This window comes from Condylura cristata, unplaced genomic scaffold, assembly GCF_000260355.1.
Source record: "Condylura cristata isolate star-nosed mole 26May11 unplaced genomic scaffold, ConCri1.0 scaffold00006, whole genome shotgun sequence".
Taxonomy (NCBI): Eukaryota; Metazoa; Chordata; class Mammalia; order Eulipotyphla; family Talpidae; genus Condylura; species Condylura cristata.
Window position 1 is genome coordinate 26,789,026 of NW_004567107.1, and position 21,946 is coordinate 26,810,971.

At 36.3% G+C, this 21,946-nt stretch overlaps 1 protein-coding gene across 1 annotated transcript in view; it reads right to left on the reverse strand.

Moving 5' to 3' along the window:
• MELK (maternal embryonic leucine zipper kinase) overlaps nt 1-18,504 on the reverse strand; it is a 56,124-nt gene extending 37,620 nt beyond the window's left edge. Inside the window, exons 1-6 of the mRNA XM_004677513.2 lie at nt 18,447-18,504; nt 17,196-17,281; nt 13,881-13,997; nt 11,336-11,404; nt 9,574-9,666; nt 7,542-7,640 (exon numbers count right to left, since the gene is read on the reverse strand). Coding sequence (XP_004677570.1) covers nt 7,542-7,640; nt 9,574-9,666; nt 11,336-11,404; nt 13,881-13,997; nt 17,196-17,281; nt 18,447-18,504 — 522 coding nt within the window. The remainder of the gene's footprint in view (nt 1-7,541; nt 7,641-9,573; nt 9,667-11,335; nt 11,405-13,880; nt 13,998-17,195; nt 17,282-18,446) is intronic.
• Between the last annotated feature and the right edge of the window lie 3,442 nt (nt 18,505-21,946).

Genomic DNA, 21,946 nt, shown 5'->3' on the forward strand with positions numbered 1-21,946 from the left:
ACAACTATATACCAGAGACATTTTACCGGAGTGGAGTGGGGAATGGAATAAAAATGGGGTGGGGGTGGGGGGGAAGTGCACTGGACTATGGTGATGGTACAATGGTGATTTGGTGATGGGAAGCCCACGGGGATTACAACTGAGATGGAAAAAGGTACAAAATGATGTAAAAATAAACTATTATATTAAATAAAAAATAAAAGGGTGTAGAGACGTTAAAATCGCTCAACTACTGACTTCGTCTCTCAGGAAAGCAGTCTTTTTCTAGAAAGGGTAAGACCTTTCATTTTACAAATGACATCTAATTTTATTAAATTTTTCATTCTCCTTTACCTAAAGTGCTCAATATTACCCAGAGTCCACTCACATTTACACCTTACCAATGTCAAGAACGACAAAGTCCACTTTGAAATATAGTGATGAGGCCCTGGCTCCCTTCTCCTTACTATCTCATCCAGTAAGGATGAGATGCCAAACTGAAGAATAGGGCTGCCTGGGCTCCAAGCTTAACCCTAGGGGAGAGGGATTTTCAGTGCTTCAGCCAACTCTCTAGGCCTTAGCAGTAAGTCACAGCCAACTCTCTAGGCCTTAGCAGTAAGTCACAGCCAGTGGAGGTCTAGTCCTGACCTAATTGGCCCCAACCTCATATTTAAGCTTTTCCTTATTCCTGAGACCAAGGCCCCATGGAGTTCAAATCCTCGAAAACCTGACTTGTATTCACCTAGGCAAACTGACAATTTACCTGGTCTCTCAAACATTAAAGCTTGCTCTTGCCAGGTTCCCAGAGGAAGTAGACAGCAGCCTGGAGTAAGGACTTTGCAAACTGGTTATAATGATCAAAGCTCTAACCTACCTGCATCTCCATTCACAATCTGTTTCAGAGTGTCTTGTCATGTTTTGCTCACTGGTCAGAACATGTCTCCAGTGGGCTTCTCCTCATGCTGAATGTCTGCACTCATTTGCTGCTTATTCTCTTTATCAAATGGTCAATAAGAACCCACCTGCAATTTCGTGGCGACCTGGACAGGTAAACACATCCTTATTTGGAAATGGGTGTTTTGAAAATGTAGTCAAGTTAAGATGAGGTCATACTGGATTAGGATAAACCTAAATTTAATATGACTAGTATTCATACCAGCAGAGGAAAATTTGGACATAGACATAAACACATAATGGAGAAAGTCATTTGCAGACAGAAGCAGAAAATGAAAGCGATACAACTATCATCCAAGGAATTTCATGGGTTGCTAGCAAACACCAGAAACTAAAGAAGAAAAAAAAAAACAAAAAACACATATACCAGAAACTATTGACTGAATGAGGCAAAGAATTCTCACCTAAGCCTTCAGCAAGAGTGTGGCCCTACCAACACCTTGATTTTGGAATACTAGCTTCCTAAGAATAAATTTCGGTTGTTTTGAGGCACCATCTTGCAGTACTTTGTAACAACAACTCTAAGAAACTTAATAACTATGTACAAGAGTTTAATTTCCCTAAGTTACCTCTTTCTCACCAGTACCTGCCTACCCCAAGGGTAAGTCTAGGTCCAGGTGCTAGTCCTTTCTGATCTACCCCAACAGAGATAATCAGAGCTATCATAATAAAAGAAATATTAAGCCTTTAAATTCAGAAACTACCATTCAAAACAAAAGTACTCAACTAAAAGTAGCAGTATTCTACAGAAACCAGATTTAAAAATAAATATTCAAACAGAAGTCTGAGTAAGAAGTGCACCACCAGAGTGATTTCGAAACTCCTTTCTGCCCCTTTCTATCTTTTTTTTTTTTTTATCATTACATCTTGAATTCATGAAGAATCTTTTAACAGACTCCTGGTGTTGTCTTTATAATAAAAGCAATCGTATCTTGCAGGAGGCAGAGAGAACTAGTGAATGAGAAATGTGCTTGGAAACAGCAATGGATTGGAGTCATATACTAGGTTTTCATCCCAGTTCTGCCTCTTGTTAGCTCCATGAATTTGTACAAATTATCTAATCCTTTTACCCTGTTTTCTGAGAGAGTAGGCTTCTAAAAACAAATTGCCTAGATTCAAATTCAGGGTCTACCACTTACAGAATCTAGTCACTATTCACTCACTTACTAGTTGAATGAATGGGTTATTCAGTCTTACTGCAACTCACTTACCTCAATCATAAAATGTATGGTAATAATACCCATTCCATAAAATGTTGCTAGGATTGAAGGATTTAATATACAGATAAAGCACTTAGCTCAATGCCAGGCACACGTTAAAAACTCCATGATTCCACTATTGCTGCTTCTATTACTATTACTAGAGCTGCTGAAATTCCCATTGCACAAGTAAAGGCATTTATGAGATTATAAAAGGAATAAAAGAGAATGTATTTGAAAGTATTCAGCACAGTGCATGCACATAAGAGACAACAAGATACATGTTCAATCGGAACTAAATAGAACAGGGAGAAGTACACCAAAGATCTGTTTGTTGGCCAAAATCCAGGCATGCCCACATGCTAAATACATAGCATAGTAAGAAAAGCTAAAGTCATTCTGAGGAATGTCACATGCCTCCCAAAGGAACCGTGCATCATTGCAGCTGCCTTGTGATCTCAGCACTGCCTGGTAAGAAACACATCATCGAGCAAATCCTGCTCATATCTCCTGAAATGTACCCACCATCCCTCCCACCACCACCACCTACCCTGTTTGGACTTAAAAGGTCTGGAGAGGGCCATCTATAAGTCACAGGGTTTGTGACCATCACTGTGACCTGACATTTTTAGCTTCCTATTCTGCCATGAAATACGCAGAGTACAACACCAACTTCTGCTCACTTAACCCCACCTCTTATTTGTGCACAGTACTTTAAAATACACAAAGCATTTCCACTTATATTATCTCCTGTGGAGTAGGCAGGGGTTATTAATCACATTACAACATAGATGAAGAAACAAAGTCTCGACCAGGGAAATCAAGAGCTTGTTAAATATCATCAGGTGCTGGTTGTCACCCTGGGATGGTCTGCTCCCAGGGGTCACCTGACAATGTCTTGAAATTTCTTTTTTCAATATGGAATGCTTCATGAATTTGTGTGTCAGCCTTGCTAATCTTCTCTGTATCACTCCAATTTTAGTATACTTTCTGCCAAAGCAAACACTAGGGACATTGTTTTAAGATGTGCAACATAATGATTTGATATACATGTAAATAGCAAAATAATTACTACAATAAATTTAATCAATGTCCATTGCCAAATATAGTTACAAACACTGTTTTTCTTGTGATGAGAATTTTCAACTACTCTTTTAGCAACCAGACACATTTTTCATTGTCTTGACCAAAGTTCAGGCCAGAAATGCTGTTAAACAAGGCACAGGACAGCCCCCCAAAATAGAGTATTATTTTGTCCAAAATGTCAATAGTGCTGAAGTTGAGAAATACCATTATAAAGTAAAACAGGGTAGAGATAAGGTTAAAAGAGAGAGACAGTTCTATTTCTGTGGCACTATGATGGAAGAGTTAAGGAGACCTACAAAATAGACAGTGAGACAGGCTCCTTATTAAAATATTAAAGCATATGTCAAAGGACCAAACAGAAAAGAGCTGAGAGAGAGAGAATCCTGCTGGCAAACTCATCTCTGCAAAATGCCCTATATCCACCACAACTGTGCTCCTTAATCCTGGTTTCTGCTCAGGCTTTGGCCCATTCTTGTTTATTAAGTGATAATTACATTGCAAATGAGAGCTGGAAATTGATAATAGAAGGAGAAAGCAAGTAAGAGTGGAAAAAAGATATGGGGGTTAAAAGCAAGATAGTCCTGCAAATTCTAGCGGACTTGAAATTTTATTTTTCACAAGGTGAAATAAGATAGACAGGTGATCGCTCCAACACAGGATCATTGTACCATAGTCAATTCTATGTATGTAAAATATCTTATAAAGAAATAATTTGTTCATTTTCTTTAAAGTTATAAATCGTACTTGTTAGAAAGGAATTTTACTTTCAAGCTACTTAACTTTCAGTTATCAATTTATTTATACTTCCCTAATGTTTGTGTACTCAGAACTGGAGTACAGTCATGCTTGTCTTTGAGTGCAATGATGGCAAATGAATACAGGTGACATTAATAAGACTAATGCTCAGTCTATTAGTAATCATGCTGGAGACTGCAGCTGAGCATTTTGGTTAAAATAGTCAACAAATGCAAAAGATAAATGAAGTCTGCTTCTTAAACAAGAGTTACATACAGTGTGTCAAATATTGCTAGGTTTTTCAATCAAATCAAGAAGAACTGAGGGAAGTGTTATTCCCAAGTGAGGAATTTTAGAACATTCTAGGCAAAGATACATACTGCATGCAAGTGATACGACACCTTAATTAGATTCAACCAACAGACTGTATTACACTGCGACTCGGAACAATAGTTCTGAGCCAAGATTACAATAAATTTCAAAATCTATAATGTGTGAAATTAAATTCCACAATAATGCATAAAAGTCCTAATTTGAATCAATTTTCAACTTGCAAATACATGAAAAACTAAAAAATGAAATTCAGAGTAGAAGAAACAAAGAATACACAGTGTTAGTAAATAATATTAATTAGGAAGGCTAAATCTCTACTGAACAAGAACTAGACACTTTATACCATATTTATTCCACTGTTAAAAATATGTGATCTATCAAAAATATCAACACTTGAATCTAGCATCCACTATATCTAACACTTTTACATTATTTTAAGGTAATTCCTGCCACCACCCCCTCAAGTATTAATCCAGGATCCCAACAAACTCATGTACCCAATGTATCTTTTAAAAATTAATAAAGAAAAAAATTTTAAATGAAGCATGCTTAAGTTTTTATATGATATATTCATTTTGCATTGATAAAACAATACTATTATTAACCATTAAAAGTGTTAAATCAATTTCTGCTGTATGATTGTGAATTTACAGTAACAACAACAAAAAAAGCATAAACACAAAAAATTAAGAAATTTAAAAATGGTAAAACAGTAAACAGAACTGCATGTTTATGCTATTGAGATACAGATGGTTTAGAATTTCATACAACCCAGAAGACCCAAGGCCAGGTCTACAGTTCTGACTAACTCTTTCACCATTAGTAACACCAAAGATATGCTTACCAACAATCCTTTTGAAATTGGAATGAACTTTATTCCATCCAATTATGAATCCATTGGCCAACAGCCATATGAAAAAAAATGTTCAACATCCCTCATAATCAGGGAAATTAAAATCAAAACCACAATGAGATACCACCTTATACCAGCAAGAATGGCATGTATTAAAAAAACTAGCACCAACAAATGTTGGCAAGTATGTGACCAAAAAGGAACTCTCCTAGTCCAACCACTATGGAAAATTGTGTGGAGGTTCTTCAAATTACTAAAAATGGAGCTACCATATGACTCAGCAATTCCCCTCCTAGGAATCTACCCAAAGGTCACAAAATCATTAATTCAAAAGGATACCTGCACCACTATTTTTTTTTATTATAAAAGTTTATTTTTACATCATTTTGTACATTTTTTTTTCCATCTCAATTGTAATCCCCGCAGGTTTCCCATCACCAAGTCACCCATGTGCCATCACCATAATCCCGTGCATTTCCCTCCCCCCACCCCGTTTTTGACCCCATTCCCCACTCCACCCCCACAAAAAGTCTCTGGTATATGGTTGTCCATTATTTTTGTTATTTTCCACCTGATCCATTATACTCCTGCTATGAGTGAAACCATCCAGTATTTTTCTTTCTCTTTCTGGCTTATCTCATTAAGCATGATCTTTTCCAGCTCCATCCAAGTTGCTGCAAAAGACATGTGTTTCTCTTTTTTGGTTGCTGAGTAATATTCCATTGTATATATGTACCACATCTTTTTTATCCAGTCATCTACTTTTGGGCATTTGGGCTGCTTTCATGTTTTTCCAATTGTAAATAAAGCAGCAATAAACATGGGGGTACAGGTATCTTTTTCAATCAGTATTTTTGTGTCTTTTGGGTAGATACCTAGGAGTGGGATTACTGGGTCGTAGGGAAACTCCATGTTTAGCAATTTGAGGAGCCTCCAAACAGTTTTCTATAGTGGTTGTACTAGTTTGCATTCCCACCAGCAGCCTGCACCACTATTTTTACTGCAGCACTACTTAAACTAGGAAGATATGAAAACAGTCCAAATGCCTAAAAATAGGTGACTGGATCAAGAAGATGTGGTGCATATACACAATGGAATACTACTCAGTGGTCAAAAAGATAAACTCATGCCATTTACAGCAACATAGATGGATCAGAAGGGATCATGCTCAGTGCTATAAGCAGAAGGAAAAAGAAAAATATCAGATGGTTTCATCAACAGGAACAATATAGGGGGGCCAAATAAAGGATCAGGAGGAAAAATAATAACAACAACAACAAATTAACAAGCAACTATAAATCAGAGACATTCTGGGGGGAATGTGAGGGGGAGGCATAAGGTCAGGGGAGGGAAGAACACAAGGGACTATGGCAATGGTGACTTGCAGTGGGAATTTTATAGAGACTACACTTGAGAGAAGAAAGCATACATTGCTCAAAAATGAATAATACTGTAAAAAATATATATATATAAATAAATTATGTTAATAAAATTAAAAAATATACCAAGGAAAAGTAATCATAGCAGGATAGCTCAGAAAATTCTAGAGGAAACAGAATAATTAAAAGAGGTCAATTCTATCAGACACTGATATCATACAGAAAAAAACAAACAAAATGCAATGAAATAAAGGATTCAGAAAAAGAAGTGTGTAAATATGTATTTCTGCATATTGCTAAAATTATCATTTCAATTCAATAATACTGAGGGGTTGTTAAATAATTATTACTGACACAATCAAAATAACAACCAAATTAGTTTTTTTTTTATAAAATTAGCTAGTTACATATGTGAGGGTAACTAGTTATTTATTAAAAAATAAAAACAGCTTACCACTATGTAATTCCAGTCCTCCTGCCAGAGTAATTGAAGATTTTTAGAAACAACTTTAAGCAGTTCTTGAATAAATGAAATGTTATCCAACGACCTTTTATATATTATTCTTCTTCAATAAAAAGTTTAAGAAAAGGGAAATCAAACACTCAAGATGATTTTCTTGGTAGGAGCTTTTTATTGTATTATGAAATAACTTAGTGAGTTGCTGGAGCAAATCACATTTTCCTGTTGACTTAAGGTAAGACAAACTGCTTTTTAAAATTTAGAGACTTTACAGTATGAGAAAAATCACAGTAAGGAGTACTATAAGCATCTGCTGATGACCTTGAGGACTTACTCTACGCACAGAAAAATAGACAAATCAGAAAGTTAGACCCCAATGAAGTTTTCAAAAACTGAATATATAACTAGGACCCAGAAACCTACATGTCCCTATTTTAGTCACAACCCATCCTGACATTTAACAGCAATAATGACTTTATCCTGATTTTGTACTTTTATAAAAAGACATAAATAAGTAGTACAAATAACTTCTACACTGAAATTCTATACCTTCTAATACTCACCATAATCTTCTTGTACAAATTCATGACATTATCATCATCAAATGGTAGAAAGCCACACATCAGTACATATAGCAGTATGCCCATGCTCCAAACATCTGCCTAAGAAGGGGGGGGAGCACAAAAAAAATAGAACAAAAAAAATACAGAAAAAAAACAAAACAAATAAAAACAAAAAAACCTAAAAAAACCGGCAAAAAAACCAAAAAACAATCAAGTTAAACCGGCCAATTAAAAGCAAGGAAAAAGCCAAAAAAGGAAAGCTTGCCCAAAGTCACCCAGCCAATAGAAAGTCTTCTAATGGCCAGTTCAGTGCACCCTGCTCATAGGCTTAACAATTTCCTGTGGGCTGGGCTGAACTAGGCATGATACAGAAGATGAGGTCAGTCTCTGATTCTGAAAGACAATTAATTCTACAGTGCTACTGAGGATTATGTAAACATGCATGAGAATGCCAAAACAAGTCTTAAAATTACTACTGATTATCTGCACATGTGACTAAGCGGCATTGTAAAGTCCTCTATGTAAAGAAACCTTAATACAGTTCAACAATTGACTTTTCAAACACAGAGGCTAAAATTTAGCCTGCCAGCACAAATAGCCCTGCAAATCTCAAAATCCCAGAAGGCTTAACCTTTACATATCATTGTCCCAAAGGTCCAGAACACTATTTATGCAAGCAATAGTTGGCCTTAATCAATAATGATGTCACTATTGACTTTGGAGAAGTCACAGCTCCCATCCACATTTGAACCTAAGGAAAATTTTGAGAGATAAATAGGGCAGCATCATTTTTATAAAAAACTGAGGAGAGGGGCAGGAGGGAAGAAACTGCTAAACTAACTTGAGCAGCATTACACATCTAGGTCATACCTGCTTACGTCTAGGTACAATAAACCAAATCTAACTCCTAGTCCTCTCTACCAAATCAGCCCAATTATTAGGACTCCATTATGATGCCAAGGTAAAGAATTTACTTCCAAGCAAACACCTGAAGTTTCTTTGCAGGAAGTCAGAAATCAACATTTATGCATTAGAGATGTCAAATACTAACCTATAACTTGGGCTATGATCCTCACTTCGCTTAAGATACTAGAATTAGCAAAATTAGTACCCTAGAGAATGTGAAAGGTTGACAAACTTAAGGCAGCAAATGGTAAAGTATTCAGTGTCCAGGCCTGTGAGCCTGGGAGTCCATACAGGACTCCCAGCCTCAGAAAGTTAGCAATAGACAGAGTACAAGCTCTCTTTGTGCTAACCAGCATCTGTGAAAACTGAGCTTGCAACCCTGGTTTTGTGCTCTACACAGCTGGATTAAACAGTCAAAACTATGACATTGTTAAACATAAAGACTACCATAAAGACACCAGGAATATAATCCTGCTTCAAAAGTGCATGGCGTATTATTCCATTTGCTACAGATTACTCACTGCATTTATTCATTTATATATATCACCCTCTGAATAGACCTTGATTAGTAAGATTGTTTCTTACCTCAACTTTTTTTTTTTTTTTTTTGTTACTGCAAGTAATTTTAACACAAAAGACTGTCTTGTTTTTAAACAGTTCAGTGGAAGAGTTTCCCTGTCTGCCAAAATTAGAAACAACTGATATAATAAAAAGCAAGATGAACAAAACCAGAGAGAAACAGCAGCTAAGAATCAGGAGCACCAGACAATCCCTCTTGGTAGTAGTCACTTGTCCACTTGACTTATGAACAAAAAAGTATGGAAGCAAATAGGACTTGTTAACAAGTGTGCAGGAGAACTACTTTAAACACGAGCAAACGTTTGTCTATGTCCACATTTTGAGAACAGGCTCATGGAATTCATTCTCAGTTTGTGCAAAGTTGATAGATCATTTAAGTAAATAGTAAAAAATGCAGATAAGTCTGTAATTCACATTGTCACCAGGGCATCTCCTTTTGCCAAGAGCCTGGACCTCATCATTATATCCCCACTGCACAGTGTCTGACTCACAGGTCACCAATAAAGTTGTGTTAATTACATAGTGAATTAATCAATGAATAAATTACCTCTGATCCAAGATATGATTTGCCTTGTATTAATTCAGGTGCTGCATAAGCCAGACTTCCACAGCATGTCTGTAGATGGTAATCCTTGTTACTCTGCCAAAAGATAAAAATGGAACACTATTATAGCCCTTAAGAGAATTAAGCCTTGATAAAGCTTATTTCAGCAAAAGCAATGAGAAAGCAGATGAAGAATTAGCCCAAGTAAGAGACTTCTGCAGCCAACTCAATACGCTGCCAACGTGCACGTATGGTTTCCTCACCCATGGATTTCCAATACTAATACAACCTGACACAAACAAAACCCTTCCCCCTTAACTCAGTCACGTCGGGTTCATACTTCTCTAGACATCTCAGCATAATACTCAGCATACATCAAAGCACCCATGTCTTCTCACACCTAAGTATCCAAGTTAAAAGCAATTAGTTCTTTACTGAGCACTATCTCCAATATCAAATCTTTACCCCCTTAGAGGAAAGGAAGCAGTAATGGACATAAAACAAGGCTGGGGAATCTGTTTTCTAGACAAACATGATTTCAGCTTCTATATATGTTGAAACAGGAATTTGCTAATCCTTCTCTGACCTTCCATAAAAATACCGGTAATGAAAATTGTACTATTGCCCAACACTTTGAATTCTACAGCAGCAAAGGACTTGTGAAATTGTGAGATTTCATTTACAACTGTAACAACTTGCCCAGAAGTGAGATCCTCAGGAAAAAGCTGAAGCAATTCTCTCTTAGCTATCCCTGCTTTTTTAGATGGGGTCTGTGTGGATCAAGTCCATTAGCCATAAGTAAAAGCTAATGGAGTCTGTCAAACATTCTTCTCTACCTCCTGCAGAGAACATGATGCATACTGGTTTATGTGTTCAAAGTATGTATTATCTTTATATGCCTGCTTATCAAAAAAAAAAAAAAAAAGCCTACCCAAACACAAGTCTCCAATGACAATTTCTGAAGAGGCAAGAGGAGAAAAGGAAAATCAGAAAGAATATTCAGCCAAAGGGGCTAAAATCTGCTTCCCTTTCCAACTAGCTCTTTCTACCTGGTGCAGGAAATAATCATGGGACTATGAAAGACAGAGACAACTCTGCAATTTCAGCATTCTTAATGCGTGTAGACAGCTTATTTTAGAGACTGTAAACTCCATCATTAGCAAACTCAGGAGGAAGCCTACAACAGCCACATAGGAACTCTGCAGAGCTGAAAAGTTCAAAGTCACCACAAAGAAAAGATACATGGGAGAACAAGAATACTTAACTAAGAGATGCATATTAAAAAATATATATAACACAAAATTTAAAGTGCATGCGGACTCTTTCCTTCTATGAAAAAAGGGGGCTGTCTCTCAAACTGGAACTTGTTAAGAACTATTTTAATAACAAGAGATTTGGGGAAAGAAAACTAAATAAAGGATTGGCACTAAATTCTCAAAACTCATACCTAGTTAAACAAAGACACTGTTTAATGGCAATGCAGGCAAACTGCAAACATATGGTCAGTTCGTGCTGCCATGACCTCAGTCGCTCAGCACCAGTCTCACACAGCACATCCAGGGAGTCTTCAACAGAACCCACTGCAGTGGTTCGAAATCTTGCTATAAATTAGAATCGTTTAGGGAACTTAGAAAGGGATGAAATGTAACATTCTTCTCTACAGATGTAATGAAGCTCAATAGATTAAGTAGAAGTTAGCAGTAAGGTAACACATTAAAAGGTATACTTATGAAGGAAATAAATGTAATTCTACTCCTATACTTACCTTGGGTTTCCCGCAGAGACCAAAGTCAATCAGTTTTACTTTATGATATTCATCAAACAACAAATTTTCCTGGAAAAACAGAGAGTTTCATAACTACATATTAACTTCTTTATATCACATCCCACCTCTAGCCATATCTAAAAGCTGTGTAGGATTGTTTATTTTAAAAGGCGTGAGTACAGGTATAAAGTGAAGGCATTTTAACAGACTAAAAAACAAGTCTAGAATGTTGATTATTGCACCTATTCCCCTCAAGATATATTGGCATAAATCATTTTCTCGTTGGTGCTCTGAGGCTCAATTGCAAGCCAGCACAATTTATAGCAAAGGCAAGTTAAAATCAAGAGTGAGGTCAAATCAAAGAGCTGACTACAGAGAATGGGACAGTAATACTGCCTTGTCTTGTCAGATCAATTCTAGGTCCCTGACCACATTCACCATCATCCATGGTGTGCATATTAGTCAAAGCAGACTTAAGAGTATTCCTATTTTCATTTTGTCCTCATAAAATAACTGTTCGTTCCATCCAACAGTTCCTTTCTGAGGCATAATGCAATTAAAATTCAGGGAAAGTGTAGTTAGGAAAATAGTACGAAGTGGAAAATATGCAATGACAACATTCTCAAAGAAAACATCCTATACTCTTCTTTCCTAGAGATAAAATCCTCAGGCTAATATTCCACAGCTGATTACAAAGACATTTATAACGTCACACATAGATGACCAATAAACAGAATACTAACATGAAGTCATCTCAAAAAGCCTACCAGAAGCCGAAAGGTCACATTCCTAGTGGTACCGGAAAAAAAAAAAAAAAGAGAGACAGAGAGAAAGAAGCAAAGCCAAGATAGATTTTAAACAGAAAGAACATCTGGAAAGCTGAAAATAACAAGTAACGATGTTGAATTCTTGGGTGAGCATGTAACCGAGACACAGTCACTTACTGGTTTGAGGTCCCGGTGAGCATAGCCCTGGCTGTGCACGTAAGCAACCGCCGATACTATCTGACGGAAGACGACACGGGTCTCCTCCTCTGACAAGCGGTCCTGGGAGATTATGTAGTCAAACAGCTCCCCTCCAGGGCAGTACTTCAGCAGCAAGAGTCATACAGATATTACTACTTTTAAAAAAAATTGCTCCCAGGCCATTTAAAAAAACACCTGCATTTAACTCAAGGAATTTTCATTCAACTTACAGACCTGGAAATCAGCAAGGCATATTCAACAATACACTCTGAAGGTCAAAAAGGCAACAAGTACTCTCTGAAAAAGGACAACGCCTAGTCTCAAGCAGTTTTATCAGCAGTAAGTAGAAGAATCGACTACCACTATGATTTTTAAGGACTCTATATTTTTGAGCAATGTATTAAAGTGCTTTCTTCTCTAAATGTGCTCACATTGATTGTAGTAGCAGGAAACAAACCCAGCAGCAATTTTTACTTTTCCATACAGAAGACCAAGGGCTTTCAATCTGTACCAGAAGAAGCCCAGTTTTAACAGAGGCTGCAGGAGAATGGGTGCTGGAGCATAAACCCTGGGCTTTCCATCCCTCCTTCTCCAAAACAGCTCCACTTCTTTGTAAACTAGAGTTTCAGCTAAAATTTCATTTCACTTTACCAATATCAGTTAAAATTATAAATGTACTGGGCCCTCTCTGGTGGCACAACTGGTTAAAGCACAAGCACTATGAAGCTATCCCTAGCCACTGCAGCATGAGTTCAATCCGCAGCCAGGGAGGTGACACACATGTGTGGCAGACTTCTCTCTTCTACTGCTCCCTTCAGCAATTTATTTCAGTACATCTGCCTGTTCTGCTCCCCACCATCTCTAGAGAATCCTCTCACTCCCCCCCACCTCCAACTCTTTCCTGTACCCCAGATCCTATAGGCACAAATAAATCTTTTTTAAAAATTACAAATGTATACATATACATACATATGCCCAATATATGTATATATATTGAGTTCCACACTTAGGACTTGTTCCTACAGATATATCCCACATCAAAAACAAAGTATATTCAAGATCATTCCTGCAGCAACACTGCATGTTACATGTTTTTGCTATTAACGACAAAATTTGAACAGGTAAGCCATTTAACATTAGTTCTAATCTTTCAGGTCAAATATACTTTCTCTTAACTACTGATAAAGTGACTGCTATGATGCAAATGTTTGTGGCCACTCAAATCAAATTGAAATACTAACCCTCAGAGATGATATTAGGGGGTGGCACCTTTGCGAAGGAATTAGGATATTAGGACAGAATTCCAATGAATGAAGTTAGTGCTCTAACAAAAAAGGCTCCAGAGAGATCTCTTGCCCTTCCATCATGTGAGGCCACTCTCAGAAAGCAGCAGTTAAAAACTAGGGAGAGGACCCTCATAGGTACCATACTGGTACCTCCATGTTGTATTTCTTGCATCCAAAACTGTGAGAAAAAAGTCTGTTGTTCATAAGTTACCCATTCTGTGGAATTCTAATAGCTATGCAAGTGGACTAAGACAGTGACCAAATACTTTCTGGTTTCTAGAACATGCTACTAACCTCCAGAACCAGGAATATTTTGTTGGTTGTCTCAAGCACATGGTAGAGTTGACATATATGTTGATGTCTCAGGTTCTTTAAGGCATCAATCTCTGTTTTGATCCGGGGCAAATCACTCTGTGACCAAACATTATATTGAATGAACAGTAAGCCTATTTGGGAAATGTTCCAAGCATCAATGTCAACAGCTTTAACACTGAGTAGCAAAAGCTATCCACAGCCTCAAAACAAATTATTCTATAGAAAAATTCACAATAAAACTTATTTGTATGTACATTTAAAATAAGGCCTTGAGGATTTCATGAAAGACAAGTTCAAAGTGGGACAACAATATAACATCCAAAAAAATTAAAACAATCTCAGGCTTCTTTAAGAAGATCAGCATTCCACACAGGGAAATGGCAGAAACACTACTCAGTGTGCATGCCTGGGCTACAACTTGGGTTTAGCAATGCCTCTTAGCAACATGTTGAGCTAAAAACTGGAAAATGTAAGGGAAATGTATGCAGGTATTCACTCTTACTCTTTTCTAGTAGCATGCAGCTTTTCAAAATAAAAGTGGTTGGGAAGGAGGCTAAGCCAAGTTGAAAATAATGTGTCCATATTAAAGATAGAAATCTAGAAAGCTACAAAATAAAAAAAAAAACTTTCTTAATAAAAAAAGATTCAATCTGATAGCTGGTTACATGGTCTTATATAACTTGGATCAGTGATTTAAGATCCAAGTTATATAAGACCATGCAACCAGCTATCAGGTCCTGACCTGACCTAGAATCAATGGTAACTTTGACTCTTTTGATATGATAATCTTGTTTACTTCCTTTTGGGGGGTGAGTGGGAATCTGATGAATACAACCCTGGAAGTAATCAAAATATTAAAATCCTTGGAACTAAAATAAACATAATAGCAATACTATATTAGACAATAAAATACTATATTAACTATAGTTAGTAACACTATATTGCTATATGAAAGTTAGTAACACTATATTGCTATATTAAGGCTGCTTAAAAGAGTAAATCTAATGGCTATCACAAGAAAAAATTATGTAACTATGCTAGGTGATAGAAGTTAACCAGACTTATTATGATAACCATTTTACAATGTATACAAATATTAAATCATTATGGTAGATACCTAAAATTAATATTACACATCAATTATACTTAACAAAAAGAAATTAAAACAAGAAAATTTTAAAATCTTAGAAATGAGTTAATGAACTGATATTGATGTTTTTAAAATAAATTCTGAGTATCAGTATAGTGATATATTTTGTGATAATAGTTTATATTTTGCTTGCTATTTAAATGAAGTGATCAAGTGAATAAGTCATATTAAAGTTGCAACAGAAGTATAAATTGTTTAAGGTAATTTATCAAAGTTCTGAGCAATGATTATATGCTCAAAAATAAATAAATGGTATAATGCCTTTTACTATTGAGTCCTGAAAAGAAATATATTGAATGTATGTAAGTCTAAATTGTCAGCTGATACAATTCCACTCCTAGGAATCTACCCAAAGAACACAAAAACATCAATACAAAAGGACACCTGCACCCCTATGTTTACTGCAGCACTATTTATATTAGGAAGATATGAAACAACCTAAATGCCTAAAAATGTATAACTGGATCAAGAAGATGTAGTACATATAAACAAATGAATATTATTTCACAATCAAAAAAGATAAACTCATGCCATTTCGAGCAACATGGATGCTCCCCATTCTTTCTGCTCCCCACTCTGTCTCTGGTGAATCTTCTCACACCCCCACATGTCTGGCCTACACCCCAATTATTCCGCACAAAAAATAAATAAATTTTTAAAAGAAGATAACAATGATGTAAAATATACATAAGTAAATTAGTAAAAAAATAATAAACTGTCAGCTGATTACTTAAAACAGCTTCTTGTAGATAACTGAGTGATTTTGACAGATATGTTAGAAAAAGTTGAAAGACTTGGGTGATATAACAAACTCCTTATATTTCCTTTGACTTTTTTATGTATGTTAATCTGTAGCTATATCCTTAAAAATAAAAAATAAATAAGGGCCCTCCCTGGTGGCACAACAGGTTAAAGCAAATGAAGCTATAGCAGCTACTGCAGCACAAGTTTGGCTCCTGGTGGGGGGTGGGGTGAGGGGGGTGATATATATGGCGTGGCAGACCTCTCCTGGCTCATCCCCTGCTCCCCTCAGCAGTGTATTTCAGTCCATCTGCCTGTTCTGCTTCCCACTCCGTCTCTGGTGAATCCTCTCACCCCCTGCACCTCTGTCCTGTATTCCAGTTCTATATGCTTAAATAAATAAATTTTAAGCAAATAAAAAAAAAATAAAGTAACTACTGAGGTCAAACTGTCTCATCCCAGTAATAAGGAAAATCAAAAAAGCTCAAGGTGTCTAATTTAAAAATGCATTTTCAGTAACTTGCTGTTTTTTATTCTTGATAATTACCAACATCTTTAAAAATGTTTGTGCTGTTTCACTCAATTATATATTACTAATAATGTTAACTCAATCAGTTCAAAAAAACATTTTTTTAACACAGAAATTTTTGGTCAGTGGAAAAAAGGATTTTCTAAATTTATCTTCAAAAAGGAAATAGACACTTACTGAGAGGCTATTAATTGTCAATATGAAATAAGAAAGACCAGAAAAAGTAAAGCATAGGAACCAAACCACATGAGAAGTGATAGTAAGAATTAGAAAAAAGACAACACAAAGTCATTTTCAAACACTGGGAAGGAACTGAAGTCCCAGAAGGACCATCAAATGAGACAGGTCTTCCCTCAAATAAAAAGAAAAACTTTATGTACATTACAGTCAAAGCCACAAATTGAATAGACTGCTTTGGGAGGTAATAAGCTATTCAACCTTGAAGCATTCACATAAAGGAAAGTGAGTCTAATTAAGTAAAGGAGTTCACTGGGTAACGTCTAAGGTTACTTTCAGTAAAATTCTGGCACATAAGATATTTCTGTCTACCTACTAATACAATACTGCAAAAGAGATCAACCAGTTAGCATGTGTATCATGAAAACATATAGGATGATAATAAAACCCAGAAATACCTACAAGATTATGAAACTACAGAAAAATGGATCTTACAGCCTTCAAATATGTGCCATAGCTTTACATTAAAGACAAAGCATCTCCTTCCCCAGATTACTTCTTTAAAACCACAGATTTACTGCCAGTCACTGCCAATTTTTAAATAATATTATAATAAAAGCAAAATAACTGGAACATTACTGGAGTTTTAATTCACAAAATTGATCTATAGATATTTTTTAAATACTTGTAAACTTACCCCTAGAGCATTTTTATCCATGATTTTTATTGCTACCATTTCTCCAGTGAGGATATGACAGGCAAGTTTGACCTTTGCGAAGCCACCTAATAATAGGAAAATGTATTATAAAGAGATAAGTAAGAATAACCTAAATATCATCATCAGCAAAATGAAGAGATAGGCACAAATCCTTCCCATATGAATTTTAAGGCTCATTATATAATTGCATATTTTTCTGGAAGTTTTTTGTTCTTTCTTCCTATTGCTTGAAAATTACTAGTGATGACCCCTAATCGTTCCTCATCCAAAGTTTAGCTGAAGGTTTTTTATTATTATGATAGTATAGCTCTAATTTCATAATGAAGAAGAAAACAGAATTCAAATTTAGATATATGCTTTACAATTAATATTGCAATTAAGCTAAAACACATTATAAAATTGCTGCAACAAAAGAGAAATCAAGTTTCCCTTCAGTTTTAAAACTATGACATCAACCAACTATGTATCAAAACTGGAGCAAAAGTTGAATAATTGTGCACACTTAGGTATCTTACAAAAAAATTTCTCTAACATTTCTAAAAACAAGTTGCTGGAAACCCTCCCATGGTCAGTAAATGGCAACTCTAGTACCTAACCTGGCCAAAACCTTTGAGTCCTTAGCCTTCTTATTTTGCCCTATACTCTATATCAAACCATCAACAATCCCTTCAGCTGTATCTTCAAAATATGTCATGGTTACCCTCGGGGAAAGTGACTAGAAATGTTCTGCTTGGTCTCAGCAACAGAACATGGAGGCATGCAAAATAAAATTACACTGATACTCAAGACCTTTGCTTATTTAGCTGTGTTCTACCTAATAAATGAACACACACACACACACACACACACATCATCTACAGAATTCCACCCCTTTCATACCTTCACTACTATCACCCTTGTCCAAGTCATCATCTCCAGCATCACTCACCTGGAATGACAGCAATCACCTCCAAATACTTTACTGCTTTTACCTTTGCCCTCCCCACCCAATCTTTTCACTACACAGAGTGACACTTAAAAACAACGGTTAAGTCACTCCTTAGCTCAAAATTCTCCAGTGATTTTCATTCTAAATAAAATGACTTGCAAGTCTCCTCTTCCTCTCTTCTCTGTCTTTTTTTACTACTAGAGCAATTTGAAGAATTTGAAACTACACAGGTTAGATTTAAAAACTCATGACAGCCCAAATAGTTGATCTATCCTCTGCCTCCAAGAAAAAATAACAATTACCTGTCCCAATAGTTTCATATAATTCATAATATTTGAGAAGTTCATCATAATCTTTCATAGTCCTCCTGGAAGTTTACTCAAAATTACAAAAAGAACCTAGAAGAGAGAAATAGTAAATGTTCAAAAACAAGGAAATATTATGACATATCTCCTATGTTCTTGTAACTGCAGATAAAAATAAATATTAGACATATAAGGGATACTGGAAAAACTGACTATTCATGTTAAACTCCTTCCACATACAATATCATACATAAAAGTCAACTCCAGATCAAGCAGACTTAAATATGAAAGATAAACCTCTAAGTTTTAAGATACTGTCATGATTCCAGGCTAGAAGGCAATTTTTTTCAATAAATACAGCGTTGATTAATTAAATGATTAATGCATGCAACATCAAATTAAAAACTTCTGCATGCCAATGACATTTTTCAAAGATTTATTTATTGGGCAGTAGAGCTAAAAAGACACTTACTTCTCCAAAGAGGAAACGCAGATAGCCAACAAGCATATGAAAAAATGTTCAACATCACTCGTAATAAGGGAGATGCAAATTAAAACCACAATGAGATACCACCTCACCCCAGTGAGAATGGCACATCTTCAAAAACTAGCAACAACAAATGTTGGCGAGGATGTGGTGAAAAAGGAACTCTTCTGCACTGCTGGTAGGAATGCAAACTAGTACAACCACTATGGAAAACTGTTTGGAGGTTCCTCAAACTGCTAAACATGGAGCTTCCCTATGACCCAGCAATCCCACTCCTAGGTATCTACCCAAAAGACACAAAACACTGATTGAAAAAGATACTTGTACCCCCATGTTTATTGCTGCTTTATTTACAATTGGAAAAACATGAAAGCAGCCCAAATGCCCAAAAGTAGATGACTGGATAAAAAAGATGTGGTACATATATACAATGGAATATTACTCAGCAACCAAAAAAGAGAAACACATGTCTTTTGCAGCAACTTGGATGGAGCTGGAAAAGATCATGCTTAATGAGATAAGCCAGAAAGAGAAAGAAAAATACTGGATGGTTTCACTCATAGCAGGAGTATAATGGACCAGGTGGAAAATAACAAAAATAATGAACAGCCATATACCAGAGACTTTTTGTGGGGGTGGAGTGGGGAATGGGGTCAAAAACGGGGTGGGGGGAGGGAAATGCACGGGATTATGGTGATGGCACATGGGTGACTTGGTGATGGGAAACCCGCGGGGATTACAACTGAGATGGAAAAAAAAATGTACAAAACGATGTAAAAATAAACTTTTGTAATAAAAAAAAGATTTATTTATTTATACATAACAAGAACTGGGGTACAGACCAGAAGTGGGTGGGTAGGGGGTGAGAGGATTCACCAGAGACAGAGTGGGGAACAGAACAAGTAGACTGACTGAAATACAGTGCTGAGGGGAGCAGTAGGCAAGACAGGAGAGGTCTGCTACACCTTATGGGTCAGCTTTTTGGCCTGGGTTCTAACTAACCCTGCTACAGTGGCTTCCTGTAACCTCAAAGGGCTGAGACTTAACCCCTTGTGCCACAAGGGAGGTCTCCAAATGACATTTTTTTAAAAACCAAAATGTAAAGATATTTGCAACAGATAACGAATTTCTATGCACTGAATATGTGTATATAACAAAAAGAAAAAAACAAAAAACAGAAAAATAAGTAAATAGTATGAAAAGGAGTTTCACAAAGAGACACAAATGGGGTCCTCCGTGGTTGGCACCAGGGGTTAAAGTGCAGCAATATGAAGCTATCCACAGCCACTACAGCACAAATTCATTCCCTGGCAAGGGAGCTGACCCACACAGCACAGCAGACCTCTCCTGACCAGCCCACTGCTCCCCTCAGCAGTGTACTTCAACAAATCCACTTGTTCTGCTCCCCATTGTCTCTGGTGAATCCTTTCAACCTCCATAACTCTGGCCTATACCCTAGCTCTTATATGTATAAATAAATAAATCTTAAAAAAACACACACACACGAGTGGCAATAAACATGAAAAACTGCTCAATTTAATTTATAAGTGAAATGCAAATTAAGATTCCAATGACAGACAATTTTAGGTTATACATGAGAAACATTTGATAATTACATTTCGCAACTTACATGTGTTATATATAATCAAGTATGTATCAACCAATACAAAAAGTATTAAGTATATCTAATTTGATTTTTTCTTCCTGCATTTTAAAATTTAGAAGCATTATTAAAAAACAATAGAATGGCAGTCACCGGAGGGAATGGAGGGAAGAAGGAGGGAACAAGGTAAGGCAGACTGATTGGTGATGAATAATGACTGGATATTTGGTTGTAGTGTGAGATACAGAGTTGCTGAGGTGAGAAATCATGTACCTGAAACCCACAAAACGTGGGTTATTTAAATATATATATTTTTTAAAATATTTAATATTTTAAAAATATTTTTAAAATATTTAATATCTTAATATTTAAAACATTTAAATATTTTTTAAAATATTTAATTTTTTTTTAATGATTAAAAATCATGGGAGTTAGTGGAGGTCCTGTTCTATGCATTAATACATAAGGTCACACTAATATCAGCTTTGTGAATATGTTCTGCCTGCTAATGCAGTCTTAGACTACTAACCCTAAATTTTCTTTTATCCATTCATTTAATCATGCATATGTCTTTACTAGGGATCTATGATGTGCTAACCCTACTTGTAGCACTTGGGAGAAATGTGGTTCCTGTTCTCATGGATTTTCATTCTAATAAAGGAGACAAAAAGCAAATAAACAGCAGATCAAAAATTTTTCACTTACAAGCAATACTGGGAAAGAAATACACAATCATGTTCAGAATGGGTCCACCAACCTTTATACCAAGATCTGATTCAAAGGATAAGTGAGAAAAAGATCAACTCTGTTGGTATTAACAATCTGAGTAATGTTTCCAACAACACAGGGACATGACCATGTAAACAATATTTCTATAAAAAACTCTTAAAATTATATAGCTTTGCTTTCTCAATAATGCCATCCTCATTCCTCCCACCACCTCCTTCCTAAGATACCCCAATGATTTAATACTCCCACTCTTCGACAGTTTCCAGTCCAAAACTGGTCCCTGCTTCCCTATCCATATTTAAGTCACCCAGCACAAGCACAAATCCCATAAACCCCTTTCAGTCACTTTTACTGAGTCCTAAAGAATGTGGTTCTTCTTGCTGCAGCAAGTTAAATACACCAATTTTTTTTTCTAGCTACATACTTGTCTTTGACTGGCAGAACTTCAGTGGAGTTATCAACCCCAAAAGAAAGAAAGGGACCCTCCTTGGTGGTGCAGCAAGTTAAAGCACAACACTAAAGAAGCTAAAGCCATTTCAGCATGAATTCGAACCCCACCCCGGAGGTGATTTACATGGCTGCGGACCTCTCCTGACCTGCCCACTGCTCCCTTCAGCAGTGTACTTCGACGATTGACCTGTTCTGCTCCCCAATTTGAATCCTCTCACGGCCCCTGCA